Here is a 22,954-nt window from a genome sequence, read left to right on the forward strand (position 1 = left end):
CAGGAAAAGATTTTTGAAAGTATATGTTTGGAGTGTCGCTTTATATGGAAGTGAAACTTGGACAATCGGATTATCTGAGAAGAAAAGATTAGAAGCTTTTGAAATGTGGTGCTATAGAAGAATGTTAAAAATCAGATGGGTGGATAAAGTGACAGATGAAGAGGTATTGCGGCAAATAGATGAAGAAAGAAGCATTTGGAAAAATATAGTTAAAAGAAGAGAAGACTTATAGGCCACATACTAAGGCATCCTGGAATAGTCGTATTAATATTGGAAGGACAGGTAGAAGGAAAAAATTGTGTAGGCAGGCCACGTTTGGAATATGTAAAACCTATTCCAAGTACAACCAATGTTGTTACACAAGTTAAATTCTTAAGAAGAATGCATTCAGTAAAAAAACAAAATTATCTTCAACCCACTCTGAACTAAATTCAGATGAATAAAAATAATTTCAAAAATATTACAAGGGACTTTCAATAATTAACGAAACAAACTGATGCAGAGAAAAAATAGTTCATTCAATGACAATGAAACCTTTTGAGGGTCAAAAAAAAATTATGAAAATTGGATAAAAAAATTATTGCTTAAAAACTGTCTTCTCTTCCAAAAATGAAAAGTATACTTTAATAATTGAACATTTCCATTGGATTACAAAAATTTTCCAATTTCTTTACAGTTGCACTTATTCTACTCACATTTACCCTTTGAGTTTCAGTATACCATGTGAAATAATCAATTTCCTAATTTACTCGACAACTAAAATCCTTCATGTTTCAGAATTGAAAGAATTAGTAATTTTTATTTTTTAGATCAGAAGAAAGTTTTTTTGAGCAACTTTTTGTTTATTTACATAACTGGTCTACTCTTATTAACAATCCTTATCTTATTCTACTTTGCCAACTATCATAACTTTGATTGCATGTTGTGCAATTGTTTTAAAATTACTGGTTCCATCTTATCATCATTAAAGAATAATGAACAATATCGAAAGATTATTACAAATCATAAATCTCATAAAATTCAAAATTAGGGGAAAACTCAAAAATTGCTACATGTTACATAAAAAAATCATATATTTAATTATCCATTTTGTTTATTTGTTATCAACAAAGTAACTTAATTTTTATGTAGGCTTCATCTTGACTGTACTGATTAAAATCATTTTGTAACTTTGATGTCAAAATTATTAGAACTGATTTTGTCACTTAACTTGTTTGTCCAAACTATCATTAATAATATTTTCATCAAACTTAATATTTAAATGATAAATTCAATAGAATAAATGAATATTAGCAAATTTAGAGGTAGCAGTAAACCATTTGTTAAACAAAACATGATGCACGAGGTAACATTAATAAAAGAGTTTCCACTTTGTGCTAATACAGTTATAATTTATCAGCAATCAATATTACACAACCAATTCATTGTAAATAAAGTGTTAGAATGTATGGGTTCAATATACAAACTATACAGTAGCTTGCAAATTAATCTGAAGATAAGGGCTTTTTTGTTACTTCTATGACATGTCTACACTGCTTGACCACATTCTCTAAATTTTTTGTGTAAAGTGAGTTTATTGTTCTTCAGTTATTTAGCAATTTTTATGTTATAAATAGTGCTTCATGAAAATTTATTTCAATTTTTATTACAAAATCATATTCTCATAATTTTGTTCTGTATGTCTTGAATATATATAATAAAAGGCATAACTCCAAGAAAGTGTTTCAAAATCATTCCTTTTGTGGTATTTGATTAGGGTCAGAGGATGCTACTTTAAGACAATTTAAAGAAACTGGTTCCTTTTCACCTCAAAGGAAAGGGAAATATTGCCATAAAGGCAAACACCACCAAATTAGTGAGAAAAATTAACGTTATTACGTAAACATTAAAAGTAAAATTGAACGTTATTGGTGAGAAAAAGTAACTTGCTCCAAAATTATCTGTGCAAACTTAAATTGAGAATTTGCAGCCAGTAAGACAGATTTATAAGTAACAACTGTTAGACACAGACTTTTTGCAGCTGGATAGAAGGCTCGGCCAGCTAAAAAGCAGCTTTTAATACCAGAAATGTGCACAAAAAAAAGGTTTTTGTGAACCAAAGCTGCTTTGGTTCACAAAAACATGCTAACTGCATAAAAAAAACTGCAAAAATGTTATGCTTTCCGATCAGTCATATTTTTATGTTGAGGTACAAAGGGTTCCATACATTATAAAAGCATCAGATAAAAATACATCTCCGGCTTCATCTAATAATCAGTTAAACATCTCCCAAGCAAAAAATGTTTTAGGGGTTGTTTAACATTTGAAGGTCCTGTCAATAATATATTGACCAATGTCAATAGATTATTGATCTACTTCCGGGTAGATGGTATGTTGAAAAATAATGGATATATCAAGATTCCGAAGTTAAGGGTTGGAACACAACTTGGAAACAAATATCAACAATGCAACAGAGTGTTTTAACAAGATTTGGGGCCATGTCATACTGCTAATAAAATGGAGAATGTTTTTGAAGAATGAAAAATTAAAGTCCTCCTGTGGCCAGGCAACTCCACAGACAAACCTAATTGAAAATCTTTCGACAGTAGTCAAAAAAATGACTCCAGAATGAAGGGTACCACAAAAATTGACCTCATTAAAGCAAATATCCATCATATGCTTTCATAATGAAGAAATTGCAAAAATGTGTAATACACTTGCTGAATTGATACCAAATAGTGTTTTTGAGATGATTAAGAATAAAGGGGCACATATTACTTTCCAGATATTACACAAATTGTACAGGATGTTTCTTTTTTCTAAATAAAGTTACTTTTTTTTGGATAAAATCTGAGTTCAGATTGATTTCCATGTTACTGTAAGCAGTATTTCTGCTACTAGTAGCAGATACTAATCATTTTTGAAAAATATATACAAACAACTGCCAGATGGGACATACACCTTCCATAACAATGGAACTAGTTAAGTACTACAATAAGTTACGACAGCATTATCAAATAATAAAGTAAAGATTATTACTGATATGTTTTTTCTGTAGTTTTCTGAACTTCACAATATAGCAAATGGATTTAACTTCTGTGTAAACCAAATTAAATTAACTTATTATAAACAAACTAAACTAATGTCTAGGCGATATTAGAACACAATTATTTTTTTAAAAAATAAATAATAAAAAAAATAGTTGAAGAAATGTGCGAATTGAAATACCAGAAATGAATGTAAATGATAATAAAATATACTCTTCTATTTCAATAATTAAAGACCAAACATAACCTCAAAAGCTATCCTAAACGATAACAAATTCTAAAATTTATTAATTTTTCAGCTATTATTTATTTCAAGAGGAGAATTTCTCAAAATCATTAAAATTACAGTACACATTACAAACAATAAACTGAACATTTTAAATAATAAATTATTGACAATTAATTTTTTTTTATCACAAGTAATTTTAAAAAATACACAACAGAATATTTTAAAATGATTAACGTATTACTTACCTTTATAATGACAGATTCTTCTATAATTTTATCGTTATTCTGTTCCGTTATTTGATCCTCATCAGAATGTGTACCTAAAATTAAAAAAAAAAAGAAGTGAATAATAAATTCATCACATTAACATACAAATCAAAATAAACATAACAATAAGATTTCACTAATCATCTGTTTTTTAACTCTGACTGAATATTTTTATTACATAAATGCTACCACATATATTTATTTTTAGAAAATTTTAAATTTTTTACATACTAATTACTTTTACTGAATGAAAAAGGTATCGTCAGATTTCTAGTTTATTGTAAACATTATATTTAAATTAACAAAAGACTAAATCAGACATTAATACCATGCAACCGACACTAAAATTAAATGATTGTTTGTTTTTTCGATAATTTAATTTATCTATTTTATTTAAACAGCAAACCGCATTATTTTAAAACCTTGAAAAAGAAATATGACAAACATTAACACTTTTTTCTTTTTTTTAAAATAAATACTGTAATATAAGAATAAAATAAGCAAAATAATATTTTTTTTATTACTAGATCATTATCAAACAAAAAAAAAGATGAAGGAAGGTTAGGTACGAAAGGAATTTTTAATTTAGCTGCATAAAAACATACACCACAAACAACGATACAAAAATATCTAACTTGCAAAACATTTTAACAAAATTCATGTTTTTACATAAGCTGGCTTCATTTATTCATAATTCGTATTGAAAGGAATTATGTTGACAAAATATATGTTTTTAAAGAAAATTTGATGTGGACAACACATGGCTTCCTTTACGCCTATTAAATTACTTATACATACACATTTTTTTTTTAATGAAAAGTACATAAAATTTTATTTCATTAATAACTTAACATATTTTTTTTTTGTATTATTATTGAATTATTATTTATCATAAAATTTGTTTTACAATCAGAGGTTAATAATTATTAATAAATCAATACATTTCAATTAAAAAAAAGGAGTGAAGTCTAATTCGAACCATGTGCCCCAAATTTCCAAATATTTCATTAATTAAAATTTTATTTGGCTGTAACTCTAGAACCAATGAAAATAAGTACCAGTTGAAGCTCTCAAGTAGAAAAGCTCTCAATGAGAACTTATTACTTAAGTTAAGAAAAAGTCTAAATCCAATTTTTTTTGGATTTTGGGCTTTTTTTGGACACTTTTGGTTTAGTCGGTTACAATCAGAAGGGGAGGTGCATAACTAAATGTTACAACAGTCCTAAATCTAAAATTTCACCATCTTACGGCTAATCGTTTTTGGTTATGCAAGATACATATGCATGTACGTACAGACATCATATCGAAACTAGTCAAAATGGATTCAGGGATGGTCAAAATGAATATTTCCGTTGAAATCTGAAATTTTTCGCTATCACAATACTTCCTTTATTTTATATAAGGAAGTAATAAGACAAATAAGTAAAGTCTACACAGTATTATTATTATTATTATTATATTAAATATTTTTATGAGCAATAAAAGGTTTTTTTTTAATGATTTAATCTAAAAATCATGAAAAAATTTTAAAAACGAATTTTATCATTATCCTGAATTGAAGTAAAATAATTTTTTTTATTAGTTTCTATTTAATTAGCTTAACAGATTTCATCTTTTACAATGTCTTTTTTTAAGTAATTAATGCTTTTAGATTCCAACTAGATGAACTGTAATTTAAGATATCTATTTATAAAGTTAATCAACTGGTTATCATTATTTAAAGTACTGAAAATTAATTCTTAGCAATGTCAATGCAACTTATTATTAAATTAATTAGAGCATAAACATTTCTTCAGAAAGTAGTTTTAATAAAACTGTCATTATTTTTAAAACTGTCTTGCTTTTTTTACATTTTAATAGGGTAAAATTCTTACCACTGGGATTTGATTCCTAGAATGACATATGTTCTTCTTGTTCAATTATTTCTCTAATTAAAACACTTACAAGGGCAGGCCGGTCAGCTTGTAATTGAGTTTATGGACTTGATTTTCTAGGTTGGTAGGTGGGGGCTGCCTACATTAAATCTAAAACGGCAACTTAGCTCCATTTGGAGTAAACTCCATTTAGAGTTTGTTGAGTGGGTATACGGAACTACTTATGTACTTGTTTGTAAACGGAACTGCAGCAGCAGCTACAGCCAATGTCAAGTGTTTCAGTTTCATAATCGAGGTATTGAGACTCTGTTTTTTTAACTTTTTCTTTTTGCATGTACACTAATAAAAATATAAGAAACTAGGAAAACAACTATATGAATCTCATGTTTACTGATTACTATTCGATCTGAATATAACAATTATTAACCTATCAGAGTGTTTCATAAAACTTGGAGAAAAAAAATTATTTTAATTTTCAGCTTTTCTTTTACAATTAAAAAATATTTATTTAATTTTTAAAGGTTTTATGAAACAAAATCTGTTTGTTGTTGACTTGTTAATCCCTTATCTCATGTGACCCCTATTCCCAGTTCATTAAGATTTTTAGGTTAATGATTGTTATATTAAAATAAAATAACAATCACGATACAAGAGATTCGGAAAGTTTTTCCATATTCTTATTATTATAAATAATAAATATGATAAAAGTAATCCGCAATACTGTACATGAAAGAAAAAATAAAATTAAAAAAAATTTGACAAAGAAACTTGAACCCAAGATCTCTTAATATTATGAGACTGGAATGCCAATTGACTACTACCATTGCAGTGATTGCAAATACATAAATGAACAATTGAACCACTCAAAATCTTTAAATGGAGTTTACTCCAAAATGGAGCAAATTTGAAAGCTGCCATTTTGGTTTTGAAATACCTCTCAAACTACCCTGCAAGGACATCAATAAACTTCATTGCAAGCTGAACACCTGCCCACACAGAATATCTGGTCCAAATTAAAATATTGTAAATAGTTTTTTCTAGTCTTTTTATTTAATAAAGGTCATCAAATTTGGAAGTCGAGAGTTCCAGCATTCAAGTCCTACTAAAGGCAGTTACTTTTATATGGATTTGAATACTAGATCGTGGATACCAGTGTTCTTTGGTGGTTGGATTTCAATTAATGACAAATCTCAGACTGCAGTTTAACTGCAGTCTTTTTGTTATTGCAGGATTGGTCGAACTGAGACTGTACAAGACTACACTTCATTTATATTCATACATATCATCCTCATTCATCCTCTGAAGATTTACCTGAATGGTAATTCCCGGAGGCTAAACAAGAAAAAGAAGGAAAGGTCATTAAAAACAGTTGCAGCAATTTTAAAAAAAATTATCTCAGAAACTACTTGAGGTAATCAAACAAGTATTCTTTTTAAAAATTCACAAACTAAAAAAGTGTTTTTCAAATCCTTAAAATGTTTCAATATGAGCTTCACTGGTCACTCTGCAAGCATTCAACCGACAATCGACTTCTGCCCAGGTCCACTGGATCATCGCAGGCAAAACTGTGGCAATAGCAGTGGAGATCTGTTGTCTTAAATGTAGTACATCCCTGATTTTTTTCAATGTAGGCAATGTTTTTAACGTATCGCCGTAAAAAAAAACTAGGGGTGTCAAATCTGGGCTTCTTGGAGTCCAAAGCACAGGATAGGTCCTACCAATCTAACAATTGGGGAATCTTTCATTGAGAGTGCATCAAACGCCTAGGCTAAAGTGTGGGACACACCATCTTGTTGAAACATTACAGCAACATTATTTTCATGTTCAATTTGGTTAACTTGCGGAAAACACAAGTTTACAGTTATTGACACAATTACGCCTAAGATGATCTAGTGGATCTGGACAGAAGTCGATTACAGGCTAGATGTTTGCAGATCGACCAATGGACCTCATATTGAAATATTCTAAGAAATGCCAATAAAACATTTTGTGTTGGTGAATTTCTAAAAAAAAAAATACTCTTTTGATTATCTCTACTAGATTCTGACATACAATATTTTAAAACTGCTGTAACCTTTTTCAACAACTCTGTACTTTTCCATGTTTATATTTTACAGTGAATACAGGACTTTATATAGTATTAATTAAGAGATTAACAACAAAGACCCCATAATAAAATAAAAACATTAAAAGTTAATTTTCAAATCCTCTTTTAAGAACACACAATTCCTACTACTGAACAATTTTGTAATTAACACTGTCAATATTATAGACACATGATTGAATAACAGATATATCTTAATATGAACCAAGATGGCAGTCTTATTGGCCATCAATTGACTTGCTCATGCCAGTTTATTAACAACTGAAATACACTAGCTAGTAGTGCATCAGTTTACATCTGTAGTATGAGTATAATTTCCTGGCGCTATATAGTGAGAAATAAATATGACAAAAATGGTTAAAAGAGAAATATAATTCTGCAAACAAAACATATGAGAAAAATTGTTGTTAATTAGTATACTATGATCGGTTGACTAACTCAAACAATGGGCACAACGATAAAAAAAGTCAAATTTCATGTAATAAAAGAACATGGCAAAATAAAATAAAATTTTCAATGTAAGCAAAAACTTTTTTTAAAAAGTACTTCTGATTTTTCTATAATTAATATCGCTTCATTATTTACTTGGAAATTAAATAGATTAATTAAAGTATGGAATATAGAGAAATAATACATAAGTAATATATTCTGTACAATTATGCATACTGCAAATTATGCAGTAATAAAATAAAAATTATAAAACAAATCTATATGAATGTAAAAATCTTATGAACAGAATTTTTCAGTTTGATAATATTAACATATTTAAAATTTTATTTAATAATTAAAACTCTACTTATCTCTTAAAATATACTCTTTATCTAATAAATTTGACGTCAATTTCTTTTACAACAGAAGTATTTATTAGTAATTTACAAAATTATGTTCAATCTTTGTTTCAAACATGATAGATAAAACAAAAATGCTTAAAAAATGTAATAATTTAAAATGGAAAGGTATCATATCAATAGAAATATTTAAATAATTTTTTAAAGTATTAATAACCCATTCTGAAATCTGATAGGCAGACCCTCACAATATTTCCAGAAACACAAAAATGGATACAATTGCTAAATAGGTTCAAAGGATTACTTTGTTAAAAACTACCAATGACACACAAGGTAAATGTTTTGACAGGAAGTAAATGAAATCATATTCTCTGTTATATTCTCTCTATTGACATTGATCACAAATGAATGAATACTTTCTTCTTTTTGTAACAATTTTTTTTTTAGTAACAATATACATTTAACAGCAGTGATTGAGATTATATCTAAAGTCTATATTTATAACAGGTAAGCAACTTCAAATCAAATCAGCTAGAACTGCAGTAATTTGAGGTCACCTTTAATGCTGCTACTATGGCTGCCAACACTAAAGCGACTATTGGTTTTGTATGTTACTACTCCTGTCTAGTTGTCAGTTGTAAACTTCATGCTTCAGTGCGGAGTATAATTTTGTTCTTTACAGTTGTACAGCTGTGTTTTTCTAAAATACCTTATTTGATTGAGGAAAGGATTGCTGCAGTGGAAGCTAACGTGAATTCTGAATCCTTTCAAGAAATGAGTCAAATTTCTGAATGCCAGTGTCCCAGCAAAGAGTAGCGATACACGATTCGGTTAAAGAATGGTTTACAATGGAATCAATTTCTAACACAAAAAGAGATTGGCAACCTTCCGTTAGGACTGCAGAGGCCATAATCAATATTCAAAAAAGAATTTCCACTGTACAATAAAACCCATTCATAACTTATCACACTAAAGTGCTAAAATACACACATCTAGCTGTAAAATTCATTATGATTTTAATTCGAAACCATATCATGTAACAATTGTGCAACAGCTTAAACCAAAACTTCTTAATTATTGCGACTGCATTCTCAAAAACCTTGTTCGTGGACAGAAAGATCCGATGCTTTATTTCTTATTCGGCAAGCCTGATTTTATTTATCAGGACACATTTATTCGCACAACACCAGGATCTGATGTTGAGCGACTACTTCAAAATGGGAAAATCAGTGTATGGTGTGCTGTTTCTGGTAATCATAGTGGGCCCAATATTTTTTGATGATTATCAATACAGAAGTGTACTGTAGAAATTTTTAAGAATTCCATATGCGGTTAACACATCATGAAATAAGAATATGGCTTCTTCCAGGAACAGCTTTTACAGAAGAATGAACTATCACAGAGAACAAGGCAGGTAGTAGCCTGCCTGATAACATGTTTGGCATCAATTGATTATCAACAAAGATCACTCGAACACTGAAGTGAATCGCTGAGTCGAGCACTCGCTTCAAAAAGTTTTTGTAAAAATATTGTAAATACGTATACTTTTGTAAATACAGAAATGTAATAAATTTACATACTTAATTTAAATTTTCATTTTTTTTAATTTCATTCATAAAATGTTATAACTCACAAATGAGTTTAGTCTGTAGCAGTTTGTTTAAAGTTTCTGTTTATTTACTCTACGTGAGCACTCAGTTCAATTATAGATATGTTAACTTCTTTTTCTTATGACTTCTGTAATGTATGAAAAATGCCTAGACTAGCTGGGAATCAAACCTAAAATTTTCTTGATTAATGGCAGAACACTACCATTCCACTCTTAAAATAAACCTAAAGTTTAATGCATCTAAATAAATAAGTTATATCAAACATCTTTATGGAATAATTGGATTGAAAACGTCTATGTTTCGTGTATTTCACACAATTTTGTCTACTTTAAAAAAGTTATTAATGTTATTTATATAGAAATTACTCAAACAATTGTTCATACCTATTCAAAAAACATATTTAAAAAACTACATAACAGGTTTACTGGTTGAAAATAATTTGACCAATAAATTACAACTTTTTGTAGACAAGCCAATGTTGTTAAAAAAAAGAAAATAGGATCACAAGTCACATCACTTGCATAAAAAATTTGTCTGAATGTGTCGCAAATGGTAATGCGTAAAAAGATTACATATCATAACCTCAATTTCATTTGATGAACACACATATTGTCTAGTGGATGTTGAAAATGTTTTTCAACCTAAATCTGCACATAACATGCATTTGCATCTTGTATTAATCTTGAAATAATACTTTTTAATATTATAAAGTTCTTTTTCTGTAAAATAAGCAATACACTTCTCCAAATTTTTTAACTTGAGGCTGAAGCTAAAAAAATAGAAAACCTTTAACTGGTTATACTTGTAAATAAATTGTTTTAAGATCTTTATAACAACACAGAGCCTTTGTCAAAGAAGTGTCCCATTATTTTTGGGGTTACTCGTCTAATCTTGAAGGTTTCTAGCATATTTTATAAATCAGTCAGACAAATTATACCATTTTAAAGTCTGGTTTATACTTTTATCAAAAATACATATAGTTTAGGTAATTCTAAATTTTAATTTTTTAAAAATAGCTTATTTTGATGTAATTATATATATATATATATATATATATCTGAATTGCAAATGATGATGTGGGATTCCATGAAAATTGATTTTTGGGTGTTACTTTGGTAGGTTTACTTATCTATTGCTGTGGGTTTTGATGGTTAAGTTTTAGTTAATATAAAATATACATATATTCAATTTATACATTCATGTGTATATTATGTATTATATTCTTATATCCGTCCATATACACACGTGTTATTTTCATGGAGAATATAATTAATAATTGACCAAAGAATGATTCCTAATAGATTACAAATAGACATAAAATATGAACTAGATATACTGATTTGGAAACATATCTGATCATGTTTTTTAAGACTGGAGAGCATTTGAAATTGATATGTATGATGTTTGGCATTATATATTAGGGTTAAACCAACTGCACAAGATTGATGAAACCAGATTATTTTATAGAACTTTGTCTATTTCATACTTGGTCTAAAAAAATGTTAGTTATGTTAAATACATCTGTTCCCAGAACTTTGCCTTAAGCAGGCAAAAAGGTATAAATCTACCATAAAAAATGTATCAATATTTTTTAAATATTCATTTACTTATTGTGTTTTTGTTTAATATTCACTTAGCCCATCAGGCTTGTCTGGTGATTAACCTGTAGCTGAAAATCAGTTGTTTAACAGGTGATTTTCAACTGGGGTTGTTTATTGTTCACTAGTTGAACAGACTGCAACATACACATTAGAAAAAAAGATAAAAAATAAAAATATTCGCTTAAGCCAACAACTGTTTCTTACATCAAAATATCTTTTAAGTTATTGAAAGAATTTTTTAAACTATACTAAGTTCAGCCGGCTGAACATTTTGTAACAACAATTTATACCCCTATTACATTCCACTCAGCATTATATTTTAGCTGCTCCTCGTATCTACCATGATATTTGGCCCACAAGATCAGATATAACAACTGCAATTTTTTCTTTTAAGAATACTTTAAAGGTACAATATTCAGTGATCCAACCAAACAAAACATGAAAGTAGTATTTTAAAAAAATTGTCAAAAAGTTATCATAATTCCTGCAATATGTTATGTTGTGGAGGAAAGCAAAAAAGGTGGCTTGAAGAATGTGTGTTTAGTACAATTCTGGCCACCTTCAAGTTGTAGTGTTCAAAACATAAAGTTTTAAGATACAGTTAAATGCTATTAAATAAACTGTTAATAATTATTAAAAGTTGTTCAAATGTATAAATTTTTAAATATTGTTAAATTATTAATCTGTTTAAATTATCTATTTTATTGGCTCACTCATTAAATGAGTTAGCATTTAAATTCGCTGAAATCCATAATGTTATTAATAACTTTGTTCTTTATATTAGTTTATTTCTTAAAACTATTTTAAATCTAAAAGTGCAGCATTCTAAAACTTAACAAACTATTTGTAAATATTTTATTTTCATTGAAAGCCTTTATTTGTTCATAATAACTGCATTAACTTTTTCAATTAATTACAGTAACTTTACAGTAATTACAGTAACAAACCAACATACTTGGTGTTTATAGACCTAGAAAAGGCTTTCGATAACGTAGACTGGAATAAAATGTTTAGCATTTTAAAAAAATTAGGGTTCAAATACAGAGATAGAAGAACAATTGCTAACATGTACAGGAACCAAACAGCAACAATAACAATTGAAGAAAATAAGAAAGAAGCCCTAATAAGAAAGGGAGTCCGACAAGGATGTTCCCTATCTCAGTTACTTTTTAATCTTTACATGGAACTAGCAGTTAATGATGTTAAAGAACAATTTAGATTCGGAGTAACAGTACAAGGTGAAAAGATAAAGATGCTACGATTTGCTGATGATATAGTAATTCTAGCCGAGAGTAAAAAGGATTTAGAAGAAACAATGAACGGCATAGATGAAGTCCTACGCAAGAACTATCGCATGAAAATAAACAAGAACAAAACAAAAGTAATGAAATGTAGTAGAAATAACAAAGATGGACCGCTGAATGTGAAAATAGGAGGAGAAAAGATTATGGAGGTAGAAGAATTTTGTTATTTGGGAAGTAAAATTACTAAAGATGGACAAAGCAGGAGCGATATAAAATGCCGAATAGCACAAGCTAAACGAGCCTTCAGTAAGAAATATATTTTGTTTACATCAAAAATTAATTTAAATGTCAGGAAAAGATTTTTGAAAGTGTATGTTTGGAGTGTCGCTTTATATGGAAGTGAAACTTGGACGATCGGAGTATCTGAGAAGAAAAGATTAGAAGCTTTTGAAATGTGGTGCTATAGGAGAATGTTAAAAATCAGATGGGTGGATAAAGTGACAAATGAAGAGGTATTGCGGCAAATAGATGAAGAAAGAAGCATTTGGAAAAATATAGTTAAAAGAAGAGACAGACTTATAGGCCACATACTAAGGCATCCTGGAATAGTCGCTTTAATATTGGAAGGGCAGGTAGAAGGGAAAAATTGTGTAGGCAGGCCACGTTTGGAGTATGTAAAACAAATTGTTGGGGATGTAGGATGTAGAGGGTATACTGAAATGAAACGACTAGCACTAGATAGGGAATCTTGGAGAGCTGCATCAAACCAGTCAAATGACTGAAGACAAAAAAAAAAACAAAAAAAAAAACAGTAACTTTATTTATTTCAGACAATCCTCAGTCGTGTTTCTATCCAAACTAACAAAACATAAATTTGCATGTTTAAATACAAATTTTAAAAAAACATTTATGAAAATAAACACAAGTCATAAGAGAAAATCACAGTTCCAATAGATTGAAATAAGCACACAATTCTGAAAAAAAAATTCATTAATATAAAAATAATTTCATCAGAATTATAAATGTTAAACAGAAAGACAGCTTTAGATGTTAGTACAAAAAAAAAATAATACAGATATGTGTTTAATAAACATTTTCAACTTATATCACTAGTTAAACCTTGTCACAAAATTTCAGAAATTTATCTTTAAAGATTAATTTGCCATTTGTACAAAACTGGAATATTTAAGCCTAAGATGAAACCAAAGGCAAAATTTTATAGCAAATATGCAGTCATATAGATAGGTCTAACATGAAAACAAAAGGAAGTAACACAGCAAATATACAAAGTCTAAATTTGCATATATGAAAAGTGGAAACAAATAAATTTTAATAATGAACTCAATAATTTTACAAAAATCAAGTAACATATCTATATATTTATTTATATATTTTTAAAAAATGAATTCATTAACACAGAATATTAAGAAAATTATTATATACTATAATTTAATCACTAAATATTGGTCAAATAAATCGTGCAACATAATTACTAGACTTTTCCTTTTATCTCTATAAAAAAAATTATAAGGATCAATAAACATTCAAATAAATGGGGTTGTAATGTTACGTAGCAATTTATTAACAGAACACTGAACATAGTATTCAAATATAATACTGAATGATTACAATATAAAAAATACTTTAAAAAGCACTTTTTTCCTTTTTACAATATGAAAATGTTTACACTTACCATTTAGTAAATTATTTTTATTTAACTCCAAATTTTCAGATGTTAATTCTGATGTATCTGGAACATCATTATCAGCTGATGATGCAATTGATGAGAGTGACGATTTACGAGAACTACGGCCACTTCGCCCCCCACTGCTTTGTTTTCTAACTTTTCTAGCACCAGGTACTGATTTAGATTCTTCCATATTTTACTGTAGCCACGATGCTAATGTAAAATCTACAAAAAAAATAAATAAAAATTCATATCATTAATTCAAACTAGACATGTTTCTTTCTTAAATAATTTTTTTAATTTAGAATTATCTCTGTAATTGCTAAAAACGATGATGCAACTTTAGGTTAGGAGCTAATGATCTTGTGAACTGAACTTTATACAATATCAATATAACTTAACACTTGCTTCACTCACTAACCTCGTCTAATTAACCTTAAATATTAAACTGGCCAATTTAATATGTTAACACAAGAGAATATTGATGATACAAATTCAAAACATTACTCTTGCCCTAATGAGTAATCTAATTTTTTGATTTTTCATTTTAAAATCTTTGGTCAAAAAATACAAATGAGACACTTTTTTTGTATAATTACAATCAGCACAGTACACACTACTACATAAGCCAAGATTATTGGATTTTGAATGTGGGTCAACTTTCTAAATAATTATCAATATTTCTTTAATAAACATAAATACAATTAAATCACATTAATATAAATATGAGAGACACATCAATAAAGCAACTGGAGTTTTTCACCAGCTATTCATTAAGCTGAAGAAAAAACTAATGTGGAAGATTTAAAAGTATAAAACTATATATTAGCACAAAAATATATATACAAAATGCTACTTTAGAGCAAATTTTACTAGAATTAATAACCTATTTAAATTGTCAAACTTCAAAAAGCAAACTTTTACACCTTCAACCAAATTTAACTTGTGTTAATTCAGCAATCACCTTCTCATTGAAAATGTGTTTACAATTATAAGTCTAACAATTTAGAGTAAATGTTTTAAATAATTCAGAACACTATTTTCAAAAATTAATTTGAAAAAATTTAACTACTATAATTCTAATCACCTTACCTAATTGTCTGTTATAATATACATATATACACTAATATATATATATATATATATATATATATATACACTAATAATATATACAAGAAACTGACAGCAAATATTTTGCTAGTTTTGTAATTATACTTACTTATCACTAGCTAGTATTTGATAAACTGACAAAAAGAACTGAGAAAAGCCATCATTCATAACTATAATTCATGTTTAACCACAACTGGAAAATTATGGAACATTATTTCAATGGATTGTGTTTCATAAAAAGTACACTTTTAAATTAGCACCCTCTTAATACTGTGCATGAAAACGAGAATAAAATGATCCAGATAACAGCGGCCACTAAAACTATTTATATAGTAAATAAAATAAAAACTGTTAAACTGTTTATTTAGTCAAGTTAGTTTCAGTGACTTACATAGTGGATTGAATGTAAAGCAAAGAAAATTAATGTCTGAATGCCAGTTTTATTTTGCGGTAATGAATAAATATTGAAGGACAAAAATTTTAGGAATACCACTATAACATATCACAATTTAAAATTTTACAATTAATGTGCTACAAAAAATAATGATGTAAAAACCGAATTATCTGTTGTTTTTAAAGAAGACCATGAACAACCATAAAAAAGTGTACTTGTCAATTCTAGATGATACTAACACCACTAATAGGTTTTTGTATATTTTGTACATTTCACTCTCAAATCTAACTAAATTCAAACTGATAAATTTTCTTTAACTTTTAAAATCAAACAATTTACAATCAAAAAACTTAAAACCAGCATAAACACGTAAGATATACACTAAATGTCACGATACTTGGCAGGCTTTATAAAAGGAATACACAGAACAGCATCTAGAACTACACTATTGATTGATACACCTGAAATAAGGCACACAAAATTATTTTTGATAGGAAGTAGCTTACACTTACAACCTTTTCCAACTGTTTAAAATCCACTGAAACTTTTAGTTGCAGTTTAAACTAGTTTATATTTTTTAATTAATTTTTTCTTAAGATAGAACAAATATTATAAACTGTTAAAAATTTAGCAAAAATTCATAATATTCTAATAACAAGATTCTCGCCAAACTATCTTGGAACTTAGAGGTGCATCATTACAAAATAATCTAATTAAAAAAAAAAACACGATTCCATATCCATAAATAACAACTTTATAATATCAAGATTATTCAACATAAATAATTAATCATGTAAATAAACCATTTTCTTATCTTTATTTAAGCAACAGAAATTTCCTCTCTCTATTTGATTACATTTTGAGTGGGAACTGTAACGATTACATAAAAATTGCTTTATTTTAATGAATGTTTTCAACTAACATATGAAAATTGAAGAAAAATTTCTGTGGAATAACTTAGAAAATTAATATTTATATTAAAAAAGAATGATAATACAAAGAGACTATTTTAAGTAACCAGAATAAATCCCAAAAATAAAACATTATAAAAGATACACATAATACAAAATATGGATAAAAAATTATGATGGAATCTTCATAAATTACATTTTTCTTAATAATAAACTAATAAGAAATTCAGCTGAATTAATCATGCACATTATTAAAGGTAATATTTTGTTCACAAGGCAGGGTAAAATAAAATGACCAAAAGTAGAAATGAAAAATAAGTAAATGTAATTTTTCATTCTATATAAATAATTAGAAAATTAATGTTTATAGTACAATATTAAAACTTCAAAATCAAAAGTATTGGTTGGAAAATTACAGTTTTCATACTGAAACCGTTAAAATGCTGTTAGTAAATATGAATCGGGAAAGAAATTGATTATTTCTAATAACTTATGAACCATTTGTTGGGGAAAAAGTTTTATAATGTATTAAAGTGTTCTTTTCTTCGTTATCCTCGAGTTTCAATTTATTTCAAGAAAATCTGTACAAATTATAGTACAGTATACTTATAGAATCCTGTTCTTACACTGTTTTTGCAGTAATACAATTTCAATATTGAATAATTTTTGTTAATAATAATATAAAAATTACTTCATTTAATAACTTTGAAATTATTCAAGAATTTGTTCAAGTGCTCTGATATTCGGTTTCAAATTGACTTTTTTTAAATTATTATTTTGGTTTTTGGAGAATATTTTTTCACCAAATATATATTTTAACAACAGCATTACAAAAATGATACAATAGAATATATTATATAAATTAATTAATATAGTACGGAAAAATTTTGTGAAGGAAAAAAGCAATTTCCATCAAAGCCAATGGCAATACTGGCCTTCTGTCAGAGTCGCTGCAAAATGTTTGTTTCAAAACAAAACTATAGACAAGTACAAATCTATTACACTGTAGCGCTTACATAAAGCAGTTATATTCTTTCCTAACAGGGATAAAGATTCCTGATTATTTATAACCATTTTCCAACCAGTTAACTTAAATTATATAACTACTAAATACATGTTGCACTACATACTAGTATATTAGGGCGAGTCAAAAATTACCTTCTACAATCTATTTAAGCAAAGGTAAGGGTTCAAAAAGCACATCACTTTTTTCTACTTCGTCATCTTCCTTGTCAATGCACGTTCTCTAGTGGTTCACAAACTTAAGTATTCCTTCCATAATGAAGGTTTTCGGTTGGTCACAAAGTCACCACTTTTGCACCGCGTCTTGCACATCTAAGTGCAGAAAATCTACGACCTCACAAAGCATCTATAAGCAAACCAAACAGATGAAAGTCAGAGGGAGCAAGATCTGTAGGACTGTAGGGAGAATGTTCCAATACTTAAAAATTCAACTTGTTGATGGTTTGAACAGTATGGGGGGGGCTGTCTTGGTACCCATCGTGCACAGACTTTGCAGAAGCCAAGCTCATTGTGGATGATTTGATGGGCAGAGAAGTATAACTGACGTTCAAAGATGGTAACTTGCCTATACTCCAGAACCATCTCTCAAGCTTGCTGAATCTTGTTATCCATGGTGGAAGTTGATGGGCATTCTGCTCCCTCTTTTTGCATCACACTCAACTTCTTGACCCACAAAAAAATCACTTTTACGTTATAAATCGCTGTCCCAGTATTGTGATAAAAAGTCTTCAATGGATTTCTGCCCCTTTCACATCATCTGACCAAAGAAATTGGAGCACTGCTCATTGTTCCTCCTTGCTGCAAACTGCTAATGGAGCGAACCTGTTTACATTGAAATAGCCATAAGGCAAATGATGCAATCAGGATCAAATTTTGCACACTTTAATAAAAATAAAATTAAAAAATTTTATTAATAAAAATAAAAATTAAAACTTGTAATTACATAAGATATAACTAAAAACTTAAAAACTAATATCACTTAAACTTACAAGTAATATTACATACAAGAGAATTAAAAAGCTAAATTAAAATTAAGATTAACAATTAAAACTTGAAGCTAATAACTCAGATATCACATAAATAAACTAATATCACATAAATCTTACATCTAATATCACAGTCAGAATCTTAACAGTAAAATAGATTTATTTAAAAAGAAAAAATTTCAAATTTAATAAAATCCATAATGGGTGTAAAGGACTCCCTCAAAGATAACAAGGATTAAAGACTGCTGGCGTGTAATGGTGAATACATGTTTCATCAACTGCTATAAAATGTTGAATAAACTCAACAAAATCACAATTAAATAAATTTAATCCCTTGAGAATTGTTCAATCAAATGAATTTTTTGTCAAATGTTAATAAACGTGCCACCCATCAAGCAGAAAGTTTTTTCATACTCAAAATGACATACAATCATACAATCTATTGGGATGTTGGTTGTTGGTTTTTAAATGGATTTTTCACCAATATATCTAACAATTGTAGCTGCAAAGTCACGCCTCCTGGAATAACAAGATCTGTGTTTAATTTCAGGATTTTTTCCTTCACTGCTGATGTCAGATGCCCCTTGAAGTCATCCAGGATCAACATCTCACATTTCTTTAGAAGAGCACCTGGCCTCCTGCTTCATACTTTGTGGAGCCAATTTGTAACTAGCTCATTGGTCATCCACCCTTTTCCATTTCAATGAAATATGACACCAGGCGGCAGCTTGGCATGAAACTGGATGGTAAGTCAAAGTAAACAGGAGTCTCATCAGCATTTCTGAATTTCCCAAAGAGTTTAATCACACATAGATACCGTAAATTAATCCGACATTAATTGAAAAATAAAATAATAAACTTTAATGAGAAAAAATTTTTTAAACGTTTTAAAACACTAAGCACAAGAAAATAACAAAAATGATTCGTAATCTAAAATTTTATTAAAATTAAAAAAAAGGATTATGTATTATTGCAATAAAACATATGGCAAACATCAAAAACTTCAACACTGAATCGACTCTAAGGACAAGCACCACTAACAACAGTATCTGCAAAACCACTGAGAAAGAAATTGCATATTACTTTGAAGAAATCTTCTAGCAGCAAATTTCCAGTATTTAGAAAGCGAGTAATAAATTACTTATTAGTATTTAAAATTTTAAATCAAGTATATATAATTTAATGATTTTCATTTAAAAGAAAAAAAGAATAAAAAACTTAGGTGTAGATCAAAAATCACTTAAGGTGGGGTTAATATACCCAAAACAAAAAATTACCTCGCTCTCACTTTAATATTTAAAGAATTGCAAATATCCAAATTAAAATAATTATTTAGTTAATTCATTCTTATGCCTTTATTATACTATATTATTTTATAGAGCAATTACAAAAGAAGTCAGTCAGTAACTTTGAATAAAATTAAAAAAAATAGTACAAATTATCACTGAAAAAAATCATAAAATTAATTATGTATAAGTTAATTTAAAATAATTACAAATTATCATTAAAAGTTATTTTTACAATAATAAAATTTAATTAAATGATATGAAATATAACGAAAAATAAAATAAATGTAAATTGAGAATGACTAACTACTTCATTTAAGCACAATTAATTCTTAAACACTTTTCTGATGTTTATTGTTGTATGTTTAGGTTTACTGTTTTTCTGATGTTTATCATAATATGTACATTGATTTACTGCAGTACTGAAGAATATGTTGAACAAACTTGGTTACATTAACCGAACATAAGATTAAAAGTAACTTACATCTGCTCTACACTGCTCTGCAATTGATTTACATCTGGAACCTTGGCCCTAGTTGGAGAATAACCTTGAATGCATCATGGTTGTCATTGTTTTGATAATCAACAGGCAGTTCATGTTTAAAATAAAAAAATAACACCCCTCCACAAAAACGCAATTATAATCAGCACTCTAAAATGTTTTTTTTTTATTAGTTCCTGGAAAATTTTCCATAAATTTAATGTTAATTTCTTACATCCCTCCCAATTTAAATAATAAAAAAATATATACATATACAAATAAACAACAAACATGTCCCAAAACAGCCCTTTGTAAAAATGCTTCATTTATTAAAATAAATTTCAAGAGAAAAAATTGTTTTTATATAATGTCTAAAGCAAAATATTTTCCTTAAGAACAAACCATAAATAGATTGACATTTATCCACATCTTTTTAATTGTTCTGTACCTTATTAAAGAATGCCCATATTAAGAAGTGAAAATGGAACAATAGTACATCTTACAAACCGAATAAATAATTGAATTATTTCAAACAAAAAACATTTTTTAAAGGACTAACATAAAACTCATCCAATTTCTCATTCTCTTGTTATTCGCCCATTAGCACTCAAAAATGAACTAATACAGGGTATTCAATGAAACGGGAAATTTTGAAAGTTGTGTTGGTAGCCGTGGGCGATTGGTACCACTTGATAAGTGGCGCCAGCCTCTCTAACCTAACCTGCCATTTAGTTGTCATGGATCCTAGGAGTGGTGCGCAACGTGCATTTGCTATCAAAGCGTTTTTACAAAAACAATGTGGAAGGAGCGCGTAGAGAATTTCGCCGTCATTTGAATCTGGGACGGCACGACCATGTTCCATCAGCCCATGCAATTAAAACATGGATATCTAATTTTGAGGAAACTGGTTCGGCAATGAAAAAGAAACCTCCAGGCCGTGAGCGAACCGTCCGTACACCACAGAATGTTCAAGCTTTACAAGATGCTGTTACACGAAGTCCACATCGGTCAATCCGTTGTCTCTCAGCATCTTTATAATTGCATAGTTCAAGTGTTCGAAGGATGTTAGTGAAGGACTTGCAATTCCATCAATACAACTTGCAGATCGTCCAGGAACTGAAACCGAACGATGCAGTTGTGCGAGTACAATTCTGTAATGTAATGCTTCAGAAGATAAATGATAACGAAGAGTTTGTTCACGAACTGTGGATGTCAGACGATGCGTATTTCCATCTCAGTGGATTTGTTAACAAGCAAAATTTCAGATACTGGGCACAAGAAAATCCTACGCAGCTACACCAGCGTCCGTTGCACAGCCAAAAAGTGACCGTGTGGTGTGCTATGTCATCTTATGGTGTTATAGCCCTTATTTTTTTGAGGATGACGACGGTCTTGCGATTACAGTGACGTCGGCTCGTTATGTAGCCATGCTTGAAACCTTTGTCGTGGAACAACAAAAGAGATTTCCACCAATTCTTAACACAGCCTGGTTTCAACAAGACGGAGCAACATCACATACTGCACGAATATCGATGACAGCTGTAAGCCGATTGTTTGGACAACGTGTCATTTCATGAAATGGTGACGTTAGATGGCCTCCCAGATCGCCTGATCTCTCAGCTTGCGATTACTTTTTGTGGGGTCACCTTAAAAGCAAAGTGTTCCACAATAGACCTGCTACAACGGAAGAACTGAAGGCAAAGATCCGAGAAGCAAATGCGGAAATTCCAGTTGAGATGTTACGTCAAACCAACAATTTAACGAAGAGACTTCGTGAGTGTTTACGTAGAAGAGGAGGTCACCTGCAAGATATCATCTTTAAAAAATAAACTAAAATGTATGTATCCTAAAATGGCAACATTTGTACAATTACATGAAATAAAATTCATTTTCTAAAAAAAATTTTTCATTAACGTTATTTAATTTTTTAAATTTCCCATTTCTTTGTAGCACCTGTATTTGTTGCCTTACATCTTTGCCTATGAGTTTGACATAATAGCTTACTTCATAAAAATAAATAAATAAAGCATATATATTGTATTTCACTCTCTAATTAGTTTCTTATTAACCTCAGCAATTTTATTTTGCAACCTAAGTTTTTCTTACAAAAAAATTAACAAATTACTATTTTTACCTACTTTTAACCTTACCCTATCAGGCTTTTACATACACGTAAAAAAAAGAGAAGATTCTAAAAATATGCCCTAATAACTAATTTTTGTTCATTTTGTCAGATTTGGACATTTCTTAATCAATGGTTTTCCAGTTATTGACCAATTTAAAAATAATACCAGTTTCAGTAAGGAGTAATTAATTTCTAAGTAGATATCTAGT

General features: G+C 28.7%; 1 protein-coding gene across 7 annotated transcripts in view; it reads right to left on the bottom strand.

The window, feature by feature from the left end:
• LOC142331438 (uncharacterized) overlaps positions 1-22,954 on the bottom strand; it is a 306,269-nt gene that overhangs the window by 248,958 nt on the left and 34,357 nt on the right. For 5 of the 7 annotated variants that reach the window (XM_075377347.1, XM_075377346.1, XM_075377348.1 and 2 more), the window contains 2 exons: positions 14,436-14,654; positions 3,501-3,574 (listed from right to left, as the gene is read on the bottom strand). In XM_075377347.1, coding sequence (XP_075233462.1) covers positions 3,501-3,574; positions 14,436-14,622 — 261 coding nt within the window. In that variant the 5' untranslated portion in view covers positions 14,623-14,654. Of the gene's footprint in view, positions 1-3,500; positions 3,575-14,435; positions 14,655-18,002; positions 18,214-18,432; positions 18,690-22,954 lie in introns of all 7 variants that reach the window. The other 2 variants (XM_075377343.1, XM_075377342.1) reach the window with 2 other exon arrangements.

This window comes from Lycorma delicatula, chromosome 10 (assembly GCF_047948215.1).
Source record: "Lycorma delicatula isolate Av1 chromosome 10, ASM4794821v1, whole genome shotgun sequence".
In the NCBI taxonomy this organism is placed as follows: domain Eukaryota; kingdom Metazoa; phylum Arthropoda; class Insecta; order Hemiptera; family Fulgoridae; genus Lycorma; species Lycorma delicatula.